Source organism: Pempheris klunzingeri, chromosome 18 (assembly GCF_042242105.1).
Source record: "Pempheris klunzingeri isolate RE-2024b chromosome 18, fPemKlu1.hap1, whole genome shotgun sequence".
In the NCBI taxonomy this organism is placed as follows: Eukaryota; Metazoa; Chordata; class Actinopteri; order Acropomatiformes; family Pempheridae; genus Pempheris; species Pempheris klunzingeri.
In genome coordinates this window covers 8,826,180-8,845,395 of record NC_092029.1, presented here as the reverse complement: position 1 = coordinate 8,845,395, position 19,216 = coordinate 8,826,180, and the positions used below count along the sequence as shown (strand labels likewise).

General features: G+C 42.6%; 2 protein-coding genes across 2 annotated transcripts; one reads left to right on the top strand and one right to left on the bottom strand.

Annotated features, from left to right (window-relative positions):
* The first annotated feature begins 335 nt into the window (after window positions 1–335).
* On the top strand, window positions 336–1,721 carry pou3f2a (POU class 3 homeobox 2a). Its single transcript, XM_070849598.1, has one exon. It carries the CDS (start codon window positions 336–338, stop codon window positions 1,719–1,721), a length of 1,386 nt encoding a protein of 461 aa, XP_070705699.1.
* A 7,776-nt stretch (window positions 1,722–9,497) lies between these two features.
* On the bottom strand, window positions 9,498–17,483 carry faxca (failed axon connections homolog, metaxin like GST domain containing a). The gene is made up of 6 exons (XM_070849434.1): window positions 17,065–17,483; window positions 14,174–14,309; window positions 13,617–13,813; window positions 13,251–13,468; window positions 11,793–11,909; window positions 9,498–10,615 (listed from the first exon to the last, which is right to left on the bottom strand). Exons 1-6 carry the CDS (start codon window positions 17,322–17,324, stop codon window positions 10,311–10,313), a joined length of 1,233 nt encoding a protein of 410 aa, XP_070705535.1. The 5' UTR covers window positions 17,325–17,483; the 3' UTR covers window positions 9,498–10,310.
* Between the last annotated feature and the right edge of the window lie 1,733 nt (window positions 17,484–19,216).

Here is a 19,216-nt window from a genome sequence, read left to right as displayed (position 1 = left end):
TTGGACTCGAAAAGTTCTGTTTTAGTGCACAAGTGTGATCACTAACGCTGCAACATTTATTAGACTGGTTCTGTGTGTCTTATGCAACTTTTACGCACCGTTTTAGCGCACGAAACCAGTAAATGTGACCCACTGACCCAGTTCACTGTTAATAAAGTGCCCTCAACGTGAAGAAAAAGGTTTTTTTTTTCTTTTTTCTAATAGCTGAGCTTGTTCTTTTCTGTGTTTACTCTCAGCAGCCCGATCCCCCCTTTACTTTGTGCTCATGCATGCTGCAGGACTGCTAGTATTGTTGGGCAGAGTGATTGGGGTTTCTGTACAATCTCCCGTGACCAATGAGCGGGGTGCTGTCAGGGGTAACCACATCTGTCAACCGTTCTTGGCCAATAAAGAGCGGAGCAAGGCGGACCACAGGTGCGCGCCTCTGCGTCCCCTTGGCACAGCGCCCGGGAGATGCTGGAGAGAAACGCCTAGCTGCCCCGTGGCGCAAAAGAGTTACTGTCAAAGGCAGCCTCCTTTTAACTCCAGCTATCACTCTGGCTCCGATAGTTATGGCGACCGCAACGTCCAACCACTACAGCGTCCTCACCACCCCCAGCAGCGCGCCGCCGCCGCACTCGGAGTCCGGGAGCATGCAGCAGGCGGCAGCGTACAGGGACGCGCACACCCTGCTCCAGAACGACTACAGCACGTTACCGGGCGGTGGACATCCGCTCAGCCACGCACACCAGTGGATAACGGCGCTGTCTCACGGTGACGGCGGGGCGCCCTGGCCATCTAGTCCCCTCGGAGAACAGGACGTGAAGCCCGTGTTGCACGACAGTGACCGAGAGGAGCTGCAGAACTCCAGCAGTCTGCAGCAGCAACAGCAGCAGCAACAGCGACACCCTCACCTAGCGCACCAGCAGGCGCATCACGACGCCAGAGCATGGCGAACCAGCACAGCCACCACGCACATCCCCGGTATGGCGACATCTGAGGGCCAGAGTCTGGTGTATTCCCAGTCCGGCTTCGGTCTGATGCCGGGGGGAGAACAAGGGGGGATGCATCACCACCCCCTGCGGGACGAGGACCACCACAGCCACAGCCCGCACCTCAGTGAACATGGAGGCGGACCTGGGGCCCACCAGCAGTCTCTCTCACACCATCACCAGCACGGGGGGCATCAGGACCAGTCAGACGAGGACACACCGACCTCCGACGAGTTGGAGCAGTTTGCCAAGCAGTTTAAACAGCGACGTATCAAGCTGGGCTTCACCCAGGCGGATGTGGGACTGGCTCTTGGGACGCTGTATGGAAACGTCTTTTCTCAGACCACCATTTGCAGGTTCGAGGCGCTTCAGCTCAGCTTCAAAAACATGTGTAAACTCAAGCCCTTGTTGAACAAGTGGCTGGAGGAGGCGGACTCCACCTCGGGGAGCCCCACTAGCCTGGATAAAATCGCGGCACAGGGAAGGAAAAGGAAAAAGAGGACCTCCATCGAGGTGGGCGTCAAAGGGGCTCTGGAGAGCCATTTTCTCAAATGTCCAAAACCAGGAGCAGCGGAGATCAACTCCCTAGCGGACAGCCTGCAGCTGGAGAAGGAGGTGGTGAGGGTTTGGTTTTGTAACAGGCGGCAGAAGGAGAAGAGGATGACACCCATTGGGGGACAGATACCAGGAGGAGAGGACATGTACGGGGACACCCCTCCTCACCACGGAGGACAAACTCCTGTGCAGTGACCCCCGTGCTGTCCGCTGTTCTGAGCAAAACACGGACCCCTTAAGGAGGAATAATGCCTCCGTATTTGTTTGATTCTCTGTGCTGGACCGCCAGGAACTGGACCTCAGCCAGTTTAAATGTGGGACCCACGGACACTCTCACACACACAGTGGGGATCTACAGTGGCACTCAAGCACTAAAAATACGCATAGTACAGAGCTGAATGGAGAGGTTTCAAGCCGCGGAGCTGCCAAGCATATTGGGATATGGCTGATGTGTGCTAACCAAAAAAAAAAAAAAAGAAAAGAAAAAAACAGCGACATTGATAGGAAATGCTTTTCTATACCTTCTACCAAGGCGCCAATGTGTCATTATGTAATGTGTCATTAAAGAGAGGCAGAGTGTGATGTGGGCACGAGGTGTCCGCGGGGGGAGAAATATAAAAACAAGCTTCGGGCTCGGTGATAAGTCGCAGTCAGTGTGGGTAAATAAACGCCATCTTTCCATCATAACAAAAGCAACAGGGGTGCTTCGTAGATTGTGGCAAGAGAGGGCTGAAATGGCAGACACCTGCGGTACAATGTTAAAAATTCAAGCCAATACCAGCCAACAGCTTTTATTATTATTATTATTATTATTATCATTATTATTATTATTATTATACATCTAAATTTAAAGTGATGTATTGATTTTAGTGTCATCCATAATGTATTTAAATTTAAATTCTCCCTTTAAAAGATTTAGTTCGTAATAGACAGCAAAATAGTAATAATTATAATAACAATAATGGTGACGATAATAATAATAATAACAACAATAATAATAATAATAATAATGTTACCATAGAGACTGAGTATTGGTTCACTTTAATGCTTTTTTCTTTCTGTGCAGACATCTCTGTGCGCCTGTTTACAGTGTGTTTTTGCTGTTTGTTATTTCTGTACTTTTCCAAAATGCTGTGATGAGAAAGACCGAGACTGTCCGGCTGGAACACTCAAAGCAATCCAGCCCATTTTGCCTTCCTTTCCTAAGAAGAAAAAAAAAACTCAAGAAAAAACAAGAAAACAAAAAACTGAATATATCCTGGTACCAGCTCTGGCCGCAGTGGCTCTTCTTCTACTGTGTGACTCATTCATTCACCGAGAAGACTAATTGTGGGATGTATCTCAAATCGGTTTTTTTGTATGGCTTCGTTTGTTTGTTTGTTTGTATGTTTGTTTGTTTGTTTGTTTGTTCAGTTTTCTCTGTCGGTCTGTGCCAAAGCACAAACACAGACACGTGCTCTTGTGCCACTTAAATCCTGTGATTAATAACCTGATCTGATGGGAGGTTATTAAGGGAAATCCACGACTACAGTTGGAGCTTCACTCTCTGACTAAAATCTAAAGAAAACACTGAAATTCAGGAACTCAAATCCAGCTGACGGATGTAGATGTGTGGAGGCAAATTATAATATCAGAATAAACCCATAATGTGAATTTTAAGTGATCTCCATGAGACGTTTTAAAAACTTTCTGCATGCATCAGGCCCAGTCAATCAATCCCAGTTAATGTCTTTTGAAAATTCTCACATCAAAATTAAGCCTAATAATATTTTGCGTAATGTTTTGTAATACACCCAACAGGGAATGTTCCTTATTTTGGGGTGTGTTGCATAATAACTCGCCTTTTCATTTAAATAAGGCCCAACATTTCTATTGTAATTGTGCCAACATCACAAGTAATCCTTCAGCTGAATTAGAGTTTTTGAGGTGGAGAAAAAAAAAAAATCAACAAAACCAAAACAAAATAGCATTGACCTGAAATCTGTGAAGAGGAAAAAGAAATCAATGATTGCACAATTTCTATATGCTTTTTGTCATTAAATCGTATTTGTTTTGTATAACACTGCAGTCTCTGCACGTTTATTGAGCTTCAGCAAAAGAAAAGTAGAAACTCAGGCAACATGACGTGCTTTTTTTTTTTTTTTTTTGACATGTATGCGGCCCTGCATTATAATTATGGATTTCATCAATCCGCTTCGGTTGTTAAAAATTGTCCCTCAGCTGTTTCGCTAAAGTGTTTACTGCCGCTGATGTGCACTGATATGGAGAGAGATGAGATACCCGCAAAGATGCTCACACAGCCGGTCTGAGGCCTGAAAGTGAAACACAGCATAGCGTTAATTAATAATTTCATCAGGATAAATATGAAAACTAATTGACAATTATGACGAGACGTAATTTAAGATATCTAAACAATGAAAGCATTTGTGCAGGACTGTCTGTAAACGGTGGCTTAAAAGGTTTAAACACAACAAGATACTGTGGGCCTGGCTGCAGGTGGAGGACACAAGGTGGTGCATAGTATTAGTGTATTATGTATAATCTGGCCTGCTGCCCTCATTATACATAATAAAATAATTGTAAATATGTTCTATGTGTCATTTCCATGTCCTAGGAAATTATTTGAATAATTGCAGGGATGCTTGATACGCGCGCAGGCACCTATAACCCTGAAATATTGTGTGTAAATTTAAATAATCACTAATCTTTCATATACAGAGCCGCAGTGTAAATTTAAAAAAAAAAAAAATCAAGAGCAACACTGAACTTCAGTCTTGTTTTTTGAAGATTTTGTTGCAGTGGGTCTTTACTCTGATGTCACCTGTTAGAGATGGGTTTTCTTATCCTTCAGCACACCTCCGTCCAATGTTTTTTTTTTTCACCTGATCTCTTAATATTTGCTGCTGGATGCTTTGGCTGCTCTGTGGCCAAATCAAAAACAGTGTGCTGGTGCCACCTAGTGGCTGTTAGCAGGTTAAAGCCACGCTTGGTTTGACTGGAGGGCAGTGATTTATACACTGACTCTTGTGACTCTGACTCACTGATTCGTTTTTTAAATCTATTTATTTAAAATGGGACAATGCTCTTTTCTAAATTATGTCTTATAACCAGGGCCACAGCTGGGGTCATGTTCTCTTTATGTCTCCTGGGGTTTTATCAACCTTGCAATATATTTATTCTACAGTTGAAAACATGAATGTTTTTCAGCTCCAGTATTTTTCCCCCATAATTCTTCATCACACCACCAGTGAAGGGCTTTGAAACTCTGAAGCACTTAGAACTAGTATGGTTACTTTCCAGGTCTATAATTTAACACAGTTTACAGTTTCCTAGAAATAATTATATGAAAATAGAGACAGCATTCAAAGAAACAGTTATTTATTTAGAGTTTAGTTAATTGTGTTAAATTTTAGATAAATTTCTCTGAAGTAGCTGCTCCGTGTAAATGTATTTTGAGCATTTGCATAAAATATAAATGAACTATGAGAAATCCACATAATTAAAAAGATTCAGAGGTTTTCTTTTTGAAGGGTGGTTACTGGACTTATTCTAAAATCCTGGCTACGGCCCTGCTTATGACTTATGACTCTTATAATTTTATACAAATACTAATTTTAAGAATATCTGGGAATGCGATTTAACAATGTCGGAAAAAGGTAATGAAAAAGATTTGTTTTCAGTGTACAGTAGAAAGAAATCCGGTATGGACAGACTTCAAATTGCCCCCAAACAGGCAGATTTACTGCTGTGTTTTAATAATAATATATAATAATAATATTTTATTTCATGTCCAGGCTTTTATTTTGAAATCTGAACCAGTTTGCAATTTCAGGGCAAAAGAGAGAGATCTGTGAAAGAAAAAAAGCATGGATATTTGTGAGTTGAGGTTGTATAAGTGTGTATCTGTGTGTGTGTATCTGTGTGTGTGTTCATGTGTGTGTGTGTGTGTTAAGCCTGGTCTAAACCCAGCTCTCTGGAGGACCCGGTTGCCTGGATTCTGTCCTATCAGCGGGCGACCATCTGCCCTCCTCCCGGCCCTCACGCTCATACAGACATCCTCTGCATTATTCATAATTTTACACACACACACACAAAAGGCAAATCCACTCCTCCCTGCACGCACTGTCCCACCTCACACATCATGCACACAGCCACGTGTTAGACAGCCAGCCACACACACTCACTCACACACACGCACACACACACACACACACACACACACACAGCTGCTGCTCCTGACACTGTACGCCATCTCTGACTCACCAGAGATGGTTTATACGCTGGTGTCATTGTCGGCTCTGAATTGTCTCCTCTGTCTTGTGTGGAAGGGATCTCTCAGGGATTCTGCACAATGGCCACAGAAATGCAACCAGGCCAAAGTCATCAAATATCATTCATCTGCTCACGACTGTTTCCCTCTTTCTCTTTTCAAACCCTTCTCTCACCCGGGCTCTGTCTCTACAGCGGTGCTCCCAAGACTTGCTTTTTCTCTCTGCGTGCCCTCCTTTTCTCTCCGTTCCTCCAGAGCTCCAGCACAGGCACAAAGAAAAGGGCAGCGAGCTAATTCTTCAGCATTGTTTTGTGGGCTTAGTATTGTCATATGATAGCAAGCACAGAGGGAGAGGGATTACGAGACAGATATGTGCTATAGTATACCCACCTCTAAGTGCTGGAACGGAGCAGCTATTGCTAAAAGACTTACCTTTTTTTTCCTAGTTAGACATGATCTTTCATGCACATTTCAACACTACGGGACTGAAACAAAACAAGAGGAAAATACCACAGCTATATTTAATGAAATATTAAGAGTAATCCATTGTCATACAGCTTTTTTTTCATCTCTAGGTATGATACATTCATAAGAATCTTTTTTTAAATGTTACAGCGTTTTCTTTTAGGTCATGTTCGCATATTTATTTGCCTTTTTTTCCCCAGGATCTTATTTACAGTTTTGATGAGATTCCACAAGTGTTTCAGCAAACATGACAGCACGAGACAATGTAATATGGCTTCTACAGTCTACAAGTAGAAATCTCAATGGGAGAGCGACACGCACGCACGCACACACACACACACACACACACACACACACTCACACTCTCACACACAGGGCTAAACCCTTGACCTCTGACCTTAAACTGCTGAGGAACACTGAGACAGATGAAGTTGACCACAGACTCTGATGTGGAAGGACAGTTTTTCCTCTAATGGGTGAGTTTGAAAGAGACCCTGATCATCAGCTGATCAGCAGGACGACTGGTCAGGCTGTTTTGTGGGGGTTTTTTGTTTTGTTTCTCAGGGTAAAACTTTCCGAAGTTTTTTCCATGACAGTAAAATTTGCAGCAGATGAGGGACTGTAATAATTCAACACCATGATACTGACATTATGCTGTGAATGATAACATTTACCAAATGACATCTGAAAACATGGACACACATGCAAGTACGGCAATGACAGGCAGCGTGAAAGTATGCTATTTGGAAGTCGGACAATCTACAGTATTGCACTAATACACAGATCAATACATCTGATCGATAGTAACTCTCAGCTATAGAAGAGAACACGTGTAAACATAAAGAAGAAAAGTGCAAAATAATTCACAACATTATTGTTTCTGAAATTCAAGCACATCCATCAAAATCAACAAATATAAACAACACAAGATAAATAGATTAATTAATTAATTAATAAATTAACATGACATATAAAAACATAAGTCATCTGCTGGCATTGGTATAAAGTAAACAGCTCAATGAGTCAGTTTCCATAAGGCTAAATCGGACTAATGATGAGAGAAGGCAAGAACATGCAGGCAAGGGGTTTTAAGACACAACAATGAGCTTTTTCAGATTTTTTTTTTTTCCAGTTTTAGACAACATTATTGTACTGAAATGAATCTGCAGCACACACACATAAAGGCTTCACTTTACGTCTCCTTCCTGAAAGCTGGGTCGCTGCTTTGATTCGAAGCTTGACTTACTGATGTTTTCGACATTAAACCACCCAGAATGCCTTAAAGTGAAGGAGCCATGATGCTGTCATAAAAACCATCATTATATTCTTTACCAAAAAGCCATCGTGAGCCACCGTCACCATCAACATCAGAGTCATAACGACACCTTTTGACCCAACCCTTCACTAAGTGTTAGATATCATTTTGTTACATCTTATTTAACAACATACTGCTACATGTCAATGCTACATATTTTTTATGTATAGATTTAATTTTTGTGCATCTTCACAAGTACAGCCTGACTGATGCTGGATTTGTGAGCTTTGCTTTGTCCGTATTTGAGTGTTTAAAAGGAGTGTTTTTGATTAGGATCTCTTAATTTGGGTATCAAAGAATTGCACTAAGCCGCACATTTATAAGTTGAACTAATGTTTTGAAGTGCTCGCTGGTGGACAAACAGTGTGACAAAGACACTGTTTCCAAATGACCTCGAACATATTTTTGGCAATCTTTTCAGCAGCCACAGAATATCATTCCAATACAAATACTGTACATCTGCATTAAAGCCCGATCACACTAGCATTCAAAGCAGCCTAATTTTGCAGTGATTTCAATTAATCCGCAGATTCATAAATCAAAGTGCAAGTTTTTAGCGAACAGTTCAACTTTAGTGACTTCTGACCTGCAAACTTTGTGCTTTGAGCCGTCTTGAGACCCAAAGAGCTATCATAACATATGCTATCATAACTTATTAGCTGTGTTGCACCACTTTTATTAAACCCCCTCCTCTGTCTATTAAATGCTTTATGAAAAAAGGAATGTTTGCAAGCAGTTATGAGACAGGAGTCCATGGTGCTTTTAGATAAACCTGTTAGCAACAAAGCTAAGCAAATGAGCCCGCAAGATAGCACCAGCTAACATCACCAAGCCTCCAGAGCCAAATATAATAAGACCTGTGGACTTTGCTGTACAACTTTGTGGTTGTGAATAATTCATGAAGCTGACAGCAGCCAATACACAGGACTGACCCTGCTGATTTATCTGTCCGTCTCTCTATTTTAAGTTCGACGAATGAATAAGTAGCAGCATCATCAACGTAACCACCACACTGTCACCTTTTCTACCACCTAACTGAACAATATTGAAGTCATGACAGTTTGTGAGTGTGTGTGTGTGTGTATGTGAGGGAGGAAAGAGATAGTTACACTGTAAAACGTCACCACTGTGCTATTATTCATACGCAGAGGGGGACTTATACATGCTGTATACCCCTTGCTTGCATCCATATTAGTAGCCTTAACGCACAATATGTCGGTACGTGCATTTGCTGAATGACAAACACACATAAAAGCTGCCCCTCCTGTAGCCATCCCACACCCCAAAGACCACGCAGCCTAGCCTAACGTTGAAAATGAAAATGCTGTGTCTGTCCTGTTATTGCTTTACATAACATTTTCTGCACAATCCATCATTTGTAATCATGTTGTGATTTTGGGGGGAAAAAAAAGTCTTTTTTAAAGATCAAATGGCTACATCTTTGAGTGGCTGATTTGCCCAGAGGCACTGACAAACAAACATCAAACTTAAATTAATAAGCCAGCTGAGAAACGTAGATAACGTGAAGTGTAAAGGGAGATTTTCATTGGCACGTACCAGCCATGCTCTTTCATTCATACTATTTATACCTATTTAACCTACATGATTGTTTGACTCGCTCTCAATGCTTGAATGCATGTAAAATGTCTATTTGTCCTAAAGCTGCTGTCCTGGATGACAGCCCAAAAAAAAAAACAGGCATCTGACAATGTTCTCTATGTTGCATATTACACTTCTAATGTGGGAAATAATAAATATTTTTTTTTGGCAAAACAACTGTCTCAGTAAGACAAAAGATAATTTCAAAGTGCTTATGGCAGATTGCAGTTAACTATCCGATGTCCTCCATGAAATTTTACCGCACTATTTAAATATGGGCAGCAGGCATTACTGTAATATCCCAGTTGTGTAGACAGTCAGTGGGCTCCTCATACAGATCCTAGACCAGCAGAGTGGGTATTCATGGAGACCGTTACAAGACAGTTTTGGTCATTGTGTCCAACGCAAAAGGGAATTCACAGGAGAAACACCTACAGTATTTACACCATATGACAGAGAGGATGACTCTATAATTTGCAGGCTATCTATACTATTTATACTAATATATAATCAAATATTCTATCTATTGAATCTGAGAACCAAATCAGATCCATTTATATATTTACACTGAGTCGTTTTCATCCACATGAATCCTGTACAGGTTCCTACGTGTTGATGTCATATCAGTACAAGGCGCTAAGGGTTCAGTTAGTCAGAACACACACAAGGCCGGGCGGTGCGAGTTGCTACGAGGGACAATGGGGTTAGAGGGGGGGTCACGCACACACGCAGTTGCCATGGTTATGACAGGTCGAAGTTGTGACTGCAGATGACGACTGGAGGAGTTTCTCAGCAGCGGCGTCATTTACTCCTGGATCTCTCTACTTCTGCTTGTTATTTTGAATCTTGTTCTGCCACTTTTCTCTTGTCCTCCACTTCAACTTCTCTGCTTTCTCATTCTTTTTCCCTTTTAAAAATTCTTTCCACCCATGTTAAACTCCCTTTCCCTCTACTCCAGTCATTTCTCCTCTACAGTGTGCATGTCAAACCTCTAGGTCCTCAACCTCTCCGCTGACACAGAAGTACTCCCCAATTATTTTCTGTTCAAAGAGGTAGGGGTCATGTGTGCAGGTGGGATGCAGCTCCCCTCCTGTGGTGTGCGTATCCGTGATGTGTACTATGTGTGTATGTTCTGTCAACACTTGAGCTGGTCGATTTCAGAGCACTCAGTGTCCATGTCAGAGTCATACAGCGAGTGGCCCGTAGGGTCGCTGTCCGGCGACGGCGGGGCCTGTGGCGTGTGAGTGTGTGAAGTGTGCGTGTGTGTATCCTCCTGGAAACTGTCAGTGCGGGAGTAGAGGCCGAGATCGGGGAGTTTAGCGGCCGAGTCGCTGCCCTCTGTGGTGTCGTTGTAGCAGAAGTCCTCCAGGTCCACGAACCACTCGGGCCAGAAGCGCCGGCGGATGCGCTCACAGTACATGGCCAGGTTGATGAGCTCACCTGGAGGGGACAGACAGCGGGATGAGCGAGGTGCTCTGACAATCTACTGACTAGAAAACACCACTAACATTAGAGCTAATTAAAATTGTCTTTTAATCTATCAAACAAAAATACCAAACATTATGTGGCTCCACAGTCTTTTCTTTGTCTGGTGTGACAGTAAACAGGTTATTTTACAGAAGCTGTATAAAATGGTGATTTTATACACCAAGGGACTGATTAATCAAGACAATAATTTGCAGATTAATCATTAAGTTATTATTTGCTGCACCCCTAACTAGCATAATTTCTCAGTCCAGTGGTTTCCAAACTGGGGGTCAGGATCTACTAAGGGGTCGCAAGATAACTAATAAGAAAGCAACAGCAAAGAAAAACATCTCTCTCACAAAATGAGCCGTATTTTTTCTGACTTCTTAAATTTTAGCCTGTTTCGTGTGAAATGAAGGAGAGTTTTACCTTGTCTGATCTCTTAAAATAAAACAGTGTGAGAAAAAAACACCACTTGTTGGTCTAACTGCTCACAGCACAAAGGTGTAAGCAGCTTGTGACGATTTCTCCTTACTACCCAACATGGAAATGTCCCTGATCTGTCCTTGTTGATACACTTACAGATAGATAAACACAGAGAAATATATAAGGAGTCGTTCAGCTGCACGACCTGGAATAAATTCCTTCGTCATGAGTCATCTTGAGCAAGATACTACCCCTATCATCAGCTCCTTAGGCACCATCTATAGCTACCCCCTTGTTCTGATATATCCACAGGCAAGAAAAGCCAATTCTGTTTTAAATAAATTAAACTTACATAAGTGAATCATATCTGAACATCAGTTTTGTGCTAGATATAAGAACAGACAAATAAAATACACTGAACATGGTATAAATATATAAAATATTACAGATGAGGAACTGTCATTGAAAAGACATGCTGCAGCAGACTTTTCATAACCTTATTTTTTCTTACAAATAAAATCTTATCTTCCTTCACTGTACTGAATTGATGGCAGAAGTCTTAGTGGTGGATATCTCAGAATCTCAGTACATAAAAATTAAACCATCCTCCTGATTAGATACTACCAATAATATGAGAGAAAATACAGTATGTCCCTTTACAGTTTGGGTGAATAGGTAGAATTAGGTTATCATATATCACTTCTATCTATTTTGGTGAACTCACCTTTGATTAGCTGCTCCGGCCGTGTTCCTGGAAGCGTCCACATAGCAGGAGCCAGGTGACTGAACACTGTAGCGTCTACTGTCGAAAGCTTCGAGCCCATAAGATACTTCTTATCACCTTCAACAGCACACAGGAAAAAAAACGATGTCAAAAAACAGCACCAAAGTACAGTCCCTGTGTGGACGTTCTTTACATCTTAAAGGGATAGTTCGACTTTTTGGGATAATACGCTCATTCACTTTCTTGACAAGTTTTGGATAAGAGGATTGACACAATTCTGATGTTTGTGTGGTAAATATGAAGCAAGCCGTTGGTTAACTTAGCATAAATACTGAGCGAGCCTGGATCCTCAAAATCTCATAAATTAAAACATTAAATCATATTTGTCTTATCTGTAAGACGTAATGTTGTGATTTTACGTTCGGTTATGTGCTGGACTATTTCCTGGCTGGGCACAGTGAATTCTTGTGCTAAGATAACCGTCTTCTGGCTATAGCTTCATATCTAATAAACAACTATTACTTTAGTCTACAATGAGGGGATCCAAGATACCTTATCAACATAAAAAAGCTATTTCAAATATTATATAATTTCAAAAATCCCTTATGGCTTCAAAGTGAAAGGCACCAGAAATCAATTGATGCCTTTAGAGTTGTGAATCTGACCCTCTTGCACCATAAATCGCCAGAGGTTTCGTGTAGACTCCAGACTGCAGTGCCACATTTTCACCACAGGAGGTCAGCATTGTGCCACCTTTCCATTTGAAGCCACTGCTGATCCTCACAACTACAAACATGATCTCACTGGTTGTAGTTCTCAGGACACATTGTAAAGACATTGCAACGGTTTGTTATTGCCAATAAACCTGGTGATTGGTCGCTGGGGTACAGCAGGCTATATGAACACACAGGCAGCACTAATTGTGACAAAGTGAATGTTTTGGATAGACAGGGATGTTCTTATTAACCTTTAACTGGCAATAAGAATTTTGACAGATTAATACTGTGAGTTAAACAGTTAAAAATCATTAATGTTCAAACAATCCAAACACCATAAAGAAGCAAAAGTCCATTGTTAATGAACACATGAGATAGAGGATACGATGTGGGTCTGTGCTCCACACAGCGTTTCTCTGTGTCAGAGTCAGTGGTGGATGGAGATCTCCACCCTCAATAGTGCCGACTACAACAGGAGGCAAACTAAACCTTTCCAAACTCTATAAGCAACAAGTGTTTAACTGGGTCAAAGGTCAAAATTCTTATTGTCGGTTAAACAGTTGATTATTAATTCCTAATACAGAGTGCACTCATAAATGCTAAAAAACACAAACCAAATACCAAAATATAGTTGTTTGTGGTAACTTATATCCTTTTAACTCCCCCACTGGATCACAATAACTATCACTTGTTTATGCTAATAATTATCTATACATGTAAAGATAAATTCCAGATTTGTCACCTAATAGAGTGGCCAGGGTGCGCATGTCCTTCTCCATCAGGGCGTAGACTTCCTCCTGAGAGAACCGCCCGATCCCGTGCCCATACATCTCCCTCTTAACGATCCCGCCGGTCAGGTGACTCAGGATCCACTTGAGCAGGTCGCTCAGCGGTCCGCTCACCGACAACATCTTCTGGGTCTCCTCCAGGTTGTCCACCCACTGACAGTAAGCTATGGTCCTGCAACACAAACACCTCAGGATCAAAACAAGCCCCAGACCTGCTGCTACAATGAATGCATGCATTAATCCAGCCTGCGTATACGTTCACTGAGCTGCACTGTTCTGAGACAGCAGAAAAGGCTGTTGGAGCTTCACTGGTCCCTCACCAGTAGAAATGCTCCTCCACCATTTTGGTGATGGCGCGTGACATGGCCTTCTCCTGCGGCGTCAGGGTCTTGTTGAGGCTCGCGCCCAACCTCTCCTCCAGGAAGTCAATGATGAATTCGGAGCCACACACCTGCTCCTGGTTGTATTCGATCCACGGCATCTTTCCCTGCGGTGATAGCTTCCCATCAAAGTAGTTCTGCAAGAGAAAAGGGATTCTGGGAATGAGGCAGCGCTCAGAAACGGTGATAAAGGAGAAGATGTTAAGGTACCGAATAAAGAAACTGGTGGGTTGATTGGTATCATTTGAATTAAATTGGAACTGGATGAAGACAAAACATTTATATTAAATTTTAATTATGCCTGGCAGGAAACTAAATGACTGTAGCAGTGATTAACTGTAGTTAATCACAGAAAAAGTAATTACAACAAAAGAACAAAGTAGGAATTTTGCCATAAAGAAATGGGAATTAAAACTTCCCCACATTTGTAAACACGTACGTTCAGCTAGTCTCCTCCACAGAACAAAAGGAAGACGGGCACATAACCACAGCTCTACCTGATAGGGCAGGTCAACCATACGGAGGTAGGTCTCCATCTTAAGGCAGAAAGGGGACAGGGACGGGACGCCAGTTTTGGGCCTGGAGAACTGGTGGAGTATGATGGCATCTTTAGAGTCCAGCTCTTCCTCCTTTCTGTAAGGAGGACAGAATGACAGAGCTGCAGATCAATCAGAAGGGAGGGCTTTGTGTGTGTGTGTGTGTGTGTGTGTGTGTGTGTGTGTGTGTGCTGATCAGGTTGAGGGAACATAACTTTTTCCATAGTTGCATTAAAGGCACTTAATGAGCAGACAACAAAAAGCAGACCGCCGCAAGACTGAATATTAAATCTGAGGGTTTGGTCTCAGTGTACAAGGCTATCTGGGGGTAATGGCTGTGGCTGCAAGTAACTATAATCTTCATTGTCGAAATATATTGAAATTATTTGCTCAATTAATCGTTTAGACAAAAAAAAGTCATTAATAATGAAAAAGAGCATCACAGTTGCTCAGAATCCAAGCTGACTTCTTAAAATGTCTTGTTTTGTCCAACCAAAAGCCAGAAACCTAAAGATTCAGTTTACTGTTACAACGAACTAAGACAACCAGCCAATACTCACAGTCCAATATTTTGTGGCCCTGTAGAGTGGCTAAAATCTACTATTTCTGAGAGTTTTATTGTCTTTATTATTTCTTTTTAAATTATGCTGACATTGAGCATATTCCTGAATAAAGTAGTGTTTAATCAAACTAACACAATGTGTTCTTAGTGCAGCTGTACTGGACATAGAAGAATAGGATACATTTAGGGAAGTACACTTATTCACTTAGATGAGAACACTGACGCCACTCATATCTGCCCATTAGCTAAATATAAGGCTAAAGCCAGCAGCTTATCTTACCTCAGCATTAAGACTGGAAACGGGGGTAAACAGTTAGCCTGGTTTTGTCTACTGGCAACATAATCCATCTACCAGCACCTCTAAAGCTCACTAATGAACACCTATCTCACCAATTTAGTCTGTACAGTGTGACGGTAACACATTGTGGTTTTTACCAGGGTTATGTGCCAGACTATTTATCATCAGCGACGACAAGACTGCAGGATGTTGTTTCCTCTGCACAGAGCCAGGCTAGCTGTTTCCTCCTGTCTGCAGTATTTATGCTAAGATAACAACTGTGGGATAGGATAAGTGTGTACACACTTAATGGGGCCAGAGGACTGGGAGAACACCCACAGCATGGGGCCCGCAGTGGTTTGTAGGGCCATTAGGACGGAGCCCCACTGGGAGAACAATGTCTTTCTGAACTATGTTGTAAAAATATTTGTTTGGTGATTGTTAAGGTCAGGGTCAGGAATAGGTTAATGTCTATGGAAGGTCCCCACAAAGATAGCAAAACATGCTCTGTGTGTGTGTGTGTGTGTGTGTGTGTGTGTGTGTGTGGGTAGCGCTCATGTGATTGACTGAATAAATCAGATGAGCAGGCCCTGACTCTGGTCCATTAATACACGCCAGAGGAAAACTGCAATGTCAAAACAATGAAGCGCAGCCTTGTGAAATATCACGGCGCATTCACGTGTACGCTGAAGGAGGCCACTTCACGGACAGGGTCAGGTCTGCAAAGGGCGACAAATCCACACGGACACGGGGAAAGGATGAACGGGAGCTGTCCACTGTGTGCGCGCTGCTGGAACAAGCATCCGGGCAGAGGAGCTGTCTATTTCAGCGTGGTGCTGAAATCCTGACAAGGCGCACAGAGGCCGGGTTTGGTGCAATAACCTATAATGACTTCATTCCGGTTTGGCATGAACGCACGAGACATACCAAGCATGACTCATAGAGCTGCAACATTAAACATCAGACTGGACGAAAACAGCCAAACGACCATTTAACTGCACAACAAACAGCCCGCATTTCCGTATAAAATCGACCGCGCATTTTATTGCCAGTATAGTGACAGCCGTGAGTACACGGGGATAATGTGTGCTGGGCCTCCCTCTATCACTCAGACATCCTGCTCATATTCGTAACGAGACTAAAAAAAAATGGAGAAAAACGACCCCCACTGACTTTTATTTTGATATTCACGGTTGTTGTAGGGGGCCTATTTTCTGTGGGGCTGTGATTCGTCAACAGCCTGGACTGCAATACATCATACATCAGGAAGGAATACATCAGACTCTAATAATAATAATAATAATAATAATAATAATAATAATAATAATAATAATAATAATCCCATCGCATTACAATTTCCTTTAAAACTACCATTTGTAAATAACCCTGTTGTCTGTATTTTGCTTCTGGCGTTTGACTTAAGGGGTTTTTCAGCAGAGCTTCAACCTGAAACCAAACACCGGATCTTGTGTGTGGAGCTGGGGGTCACAACAAAGACCTCGTCCTTGGAGCACAGACACATGAAAGTGACCCTCTGCCATAGTCAGTGTGATATCAGTTCATACCACAGGAGAGCTGTCAGGAGCAGGAGAGGCCGCAGACGAACCTCTGACTAACAAACAAACACACAAACACTGGAAATGATCATTTTAGGAGCGTTTTGAATGAGAAAACCCAAAATATGAGCCATGGCCTCTGCCTCGTGCTATTAAGCTAATAAAGATGGAAGTGTGTGTTTGTGAGGAGGGGGTTGGGGGGGGGGGGGGGTTGTTACATCACAATCCACCCACTCACGACTCCTTATTCTCCTGTGACTCCGCTCTCACCCCGCCCAACCGGACCAGATTAAGTAATATCAGCCCCCTGTGAGAATACAGCAGAGCTGGGAGGCTCGGGGTGAAAATATGGTCAGAATAAGATCAGCGGTTTTCAGGTGGATTACTCTTAGGCCTGTCTGTGCAAAGTGATGAGCTCTGCAGCCTCTCCTGTGACTCCTCTGTGTGTTGTTGGTACCTGATGGCCAGCAGTTCGTGCAGCAAATAAGCAGCGGCAGCGAGCAGAGCCCCTCCAGTCAGATACAGCGTCTTCCGCCACCACGAGTCCGAGCCCAGAGCTGACATTATCCCGCCGTAGTCCTGCAGTGGGTAGGCGATGATGCACCCATAAAACGAGAGCTGCCCATCGGAGCCCAGCAGGCCGGAGGAGAAGCTCTGGTTCTGCCCAAGATCAACCACACACGACCGCGTCCAGGCAAACCCGACGCGCCAGTACATGCTCTCTGTCTCCGGCCACTTTCCGCCTCACTTTGGCAGCTCGGGGCCTCATCAGCGGGGGTTTCATGGGTGCAGAGGGCTGCAGCAGCGGGGAGACTGGGCGACCAACAGCCGACTGGACGCGGGCTTCCCGCCCGGAGCTGGTCCCCGCAGCGGGGTCAACATCCTCCGCAGCCCGCCCGGAGCTCGCTAGCTGTGGCCTCCCTCCTGTCCCCGTCAAGTCAGACTGATGAAGCACACCGCTTCCTGCTGAGTCCTTCAAAATAAAAGTTCGTGGCTCACTTGTTAAGAATTCTGGTGGGGAAATAGAAAAAAAAACAAAAAAAACAAAACAAAAATGAACATCATAATGTTAATGTAATTGTATCTTGCATCCTACGTGTCTGTTTTAAATGTAGATCTAGGAATGGTTAAAATATCTGCTGGTTGAACTGACCCCAGACACTCCAGGAGCCACTGAGTCATTTGAAAAACACAAAACCTGTTGGCGACAATTATGTAGTACATTATGAAAAAAATGGATATGTAAGCTATCTGAGGAGTAGTATTGAAAATACAGTATTACAAAGTACAAATATTATCTCCACTAACAGAATGTATTGATCAGAGACAGACTTTTCTCACAGCAGCCATTTTGACTTGTCATAGTATGAAAAGCACAGTCCTGTTATCATTGATAGCTCTGTTCTGTTCAACTGTTCCTGAAGGAACTAAATCAAATTCAGCCATCCTTCAATGTGTAATTTTCACAAATGCTACTGTCACACATCGAAAGATCTTCCATGAGTGAGGCCTACCAGTTGTTTGCCCTCTGAAGGAAGCAAAAAATAATAGTAAAATAAAACAAATTATATATAAAATAAATAGAACAAAAAATAAAACAAAAGTAGCAAAAATAAAGTAGAATAAAGTTTTAGTTTGAAGGAGCTTCCGGTAGCATTAACGTCACTCTCCTTCACTGCTTCACGCATCTGAAGTGACGTCACGGGGACTGACTGTACCCCATGATGTCAGCTCCTGGAGGCAACTACAGGTAAACACATCCTCTGACATAATCCAGTAAATTAACCAGTTTTTCCGAATCACAAACGGGATTAAAAATGCATAGTTTATTCTGTGTGCTGTGTCTACTTTAACACCAAGCTCTGTTATTAAGAGCGGACCCTTTATGCAAAAACTGATATGTAACATGTTATGTATTCTGTGTATCTGCCACTAGGGGTCCTTCCACAGCCAGTGTACTGGAGTGACATTGAAGTTAGGTAAAGGGGCTGAATATGACTTTTGTAACATGCTGGAAGATTCCTCCCAAAGTCCATCACATACTATATGAACATGACTTGAACAACAGCAGTGATTCACTATGTTTTGCACATCATACATTTTATTGGACCATGAATGATCTTTGAAAATGATAAACAGAGACTCAAGTGACAAAAGTATGTGGGACATTTTTTTTTTTTTTTTTAAACAGAGCTAGTAGGGAAATTTAGGTGGGGTGAAGCCCTTTTATTCTCACATCCATTCATGTGAACTGTCGTGTAACAGATGGAGACCGCCGAAGGGGAGGGAAACGCCAGACGGCAAAGCAGAACTAGGCTGCATCTAACTTGCCTCAGTGGCTTCTGTCCCTATTGCTTAGTAAAAGAATGTGACAAACTAGTGGCCTCTTATCGTTATGTCCTTCCAATAGTGACAAAAAAAAAAAAACGAGGTGTACAGGAAGCCACGGAGGAAAAACTCTGAAGATGCATCAAAGAAATGCGACAAAATCCACCTCTAAAAATCATTTCACTGTCCACCTGTGCTTCATACGATGTGCTTTTATAAAAGAGGTTTCTCTGTAACCAGCAGCTTTTATTTCGTAAGGCTTTCAAGCACCTTGTTTTGAA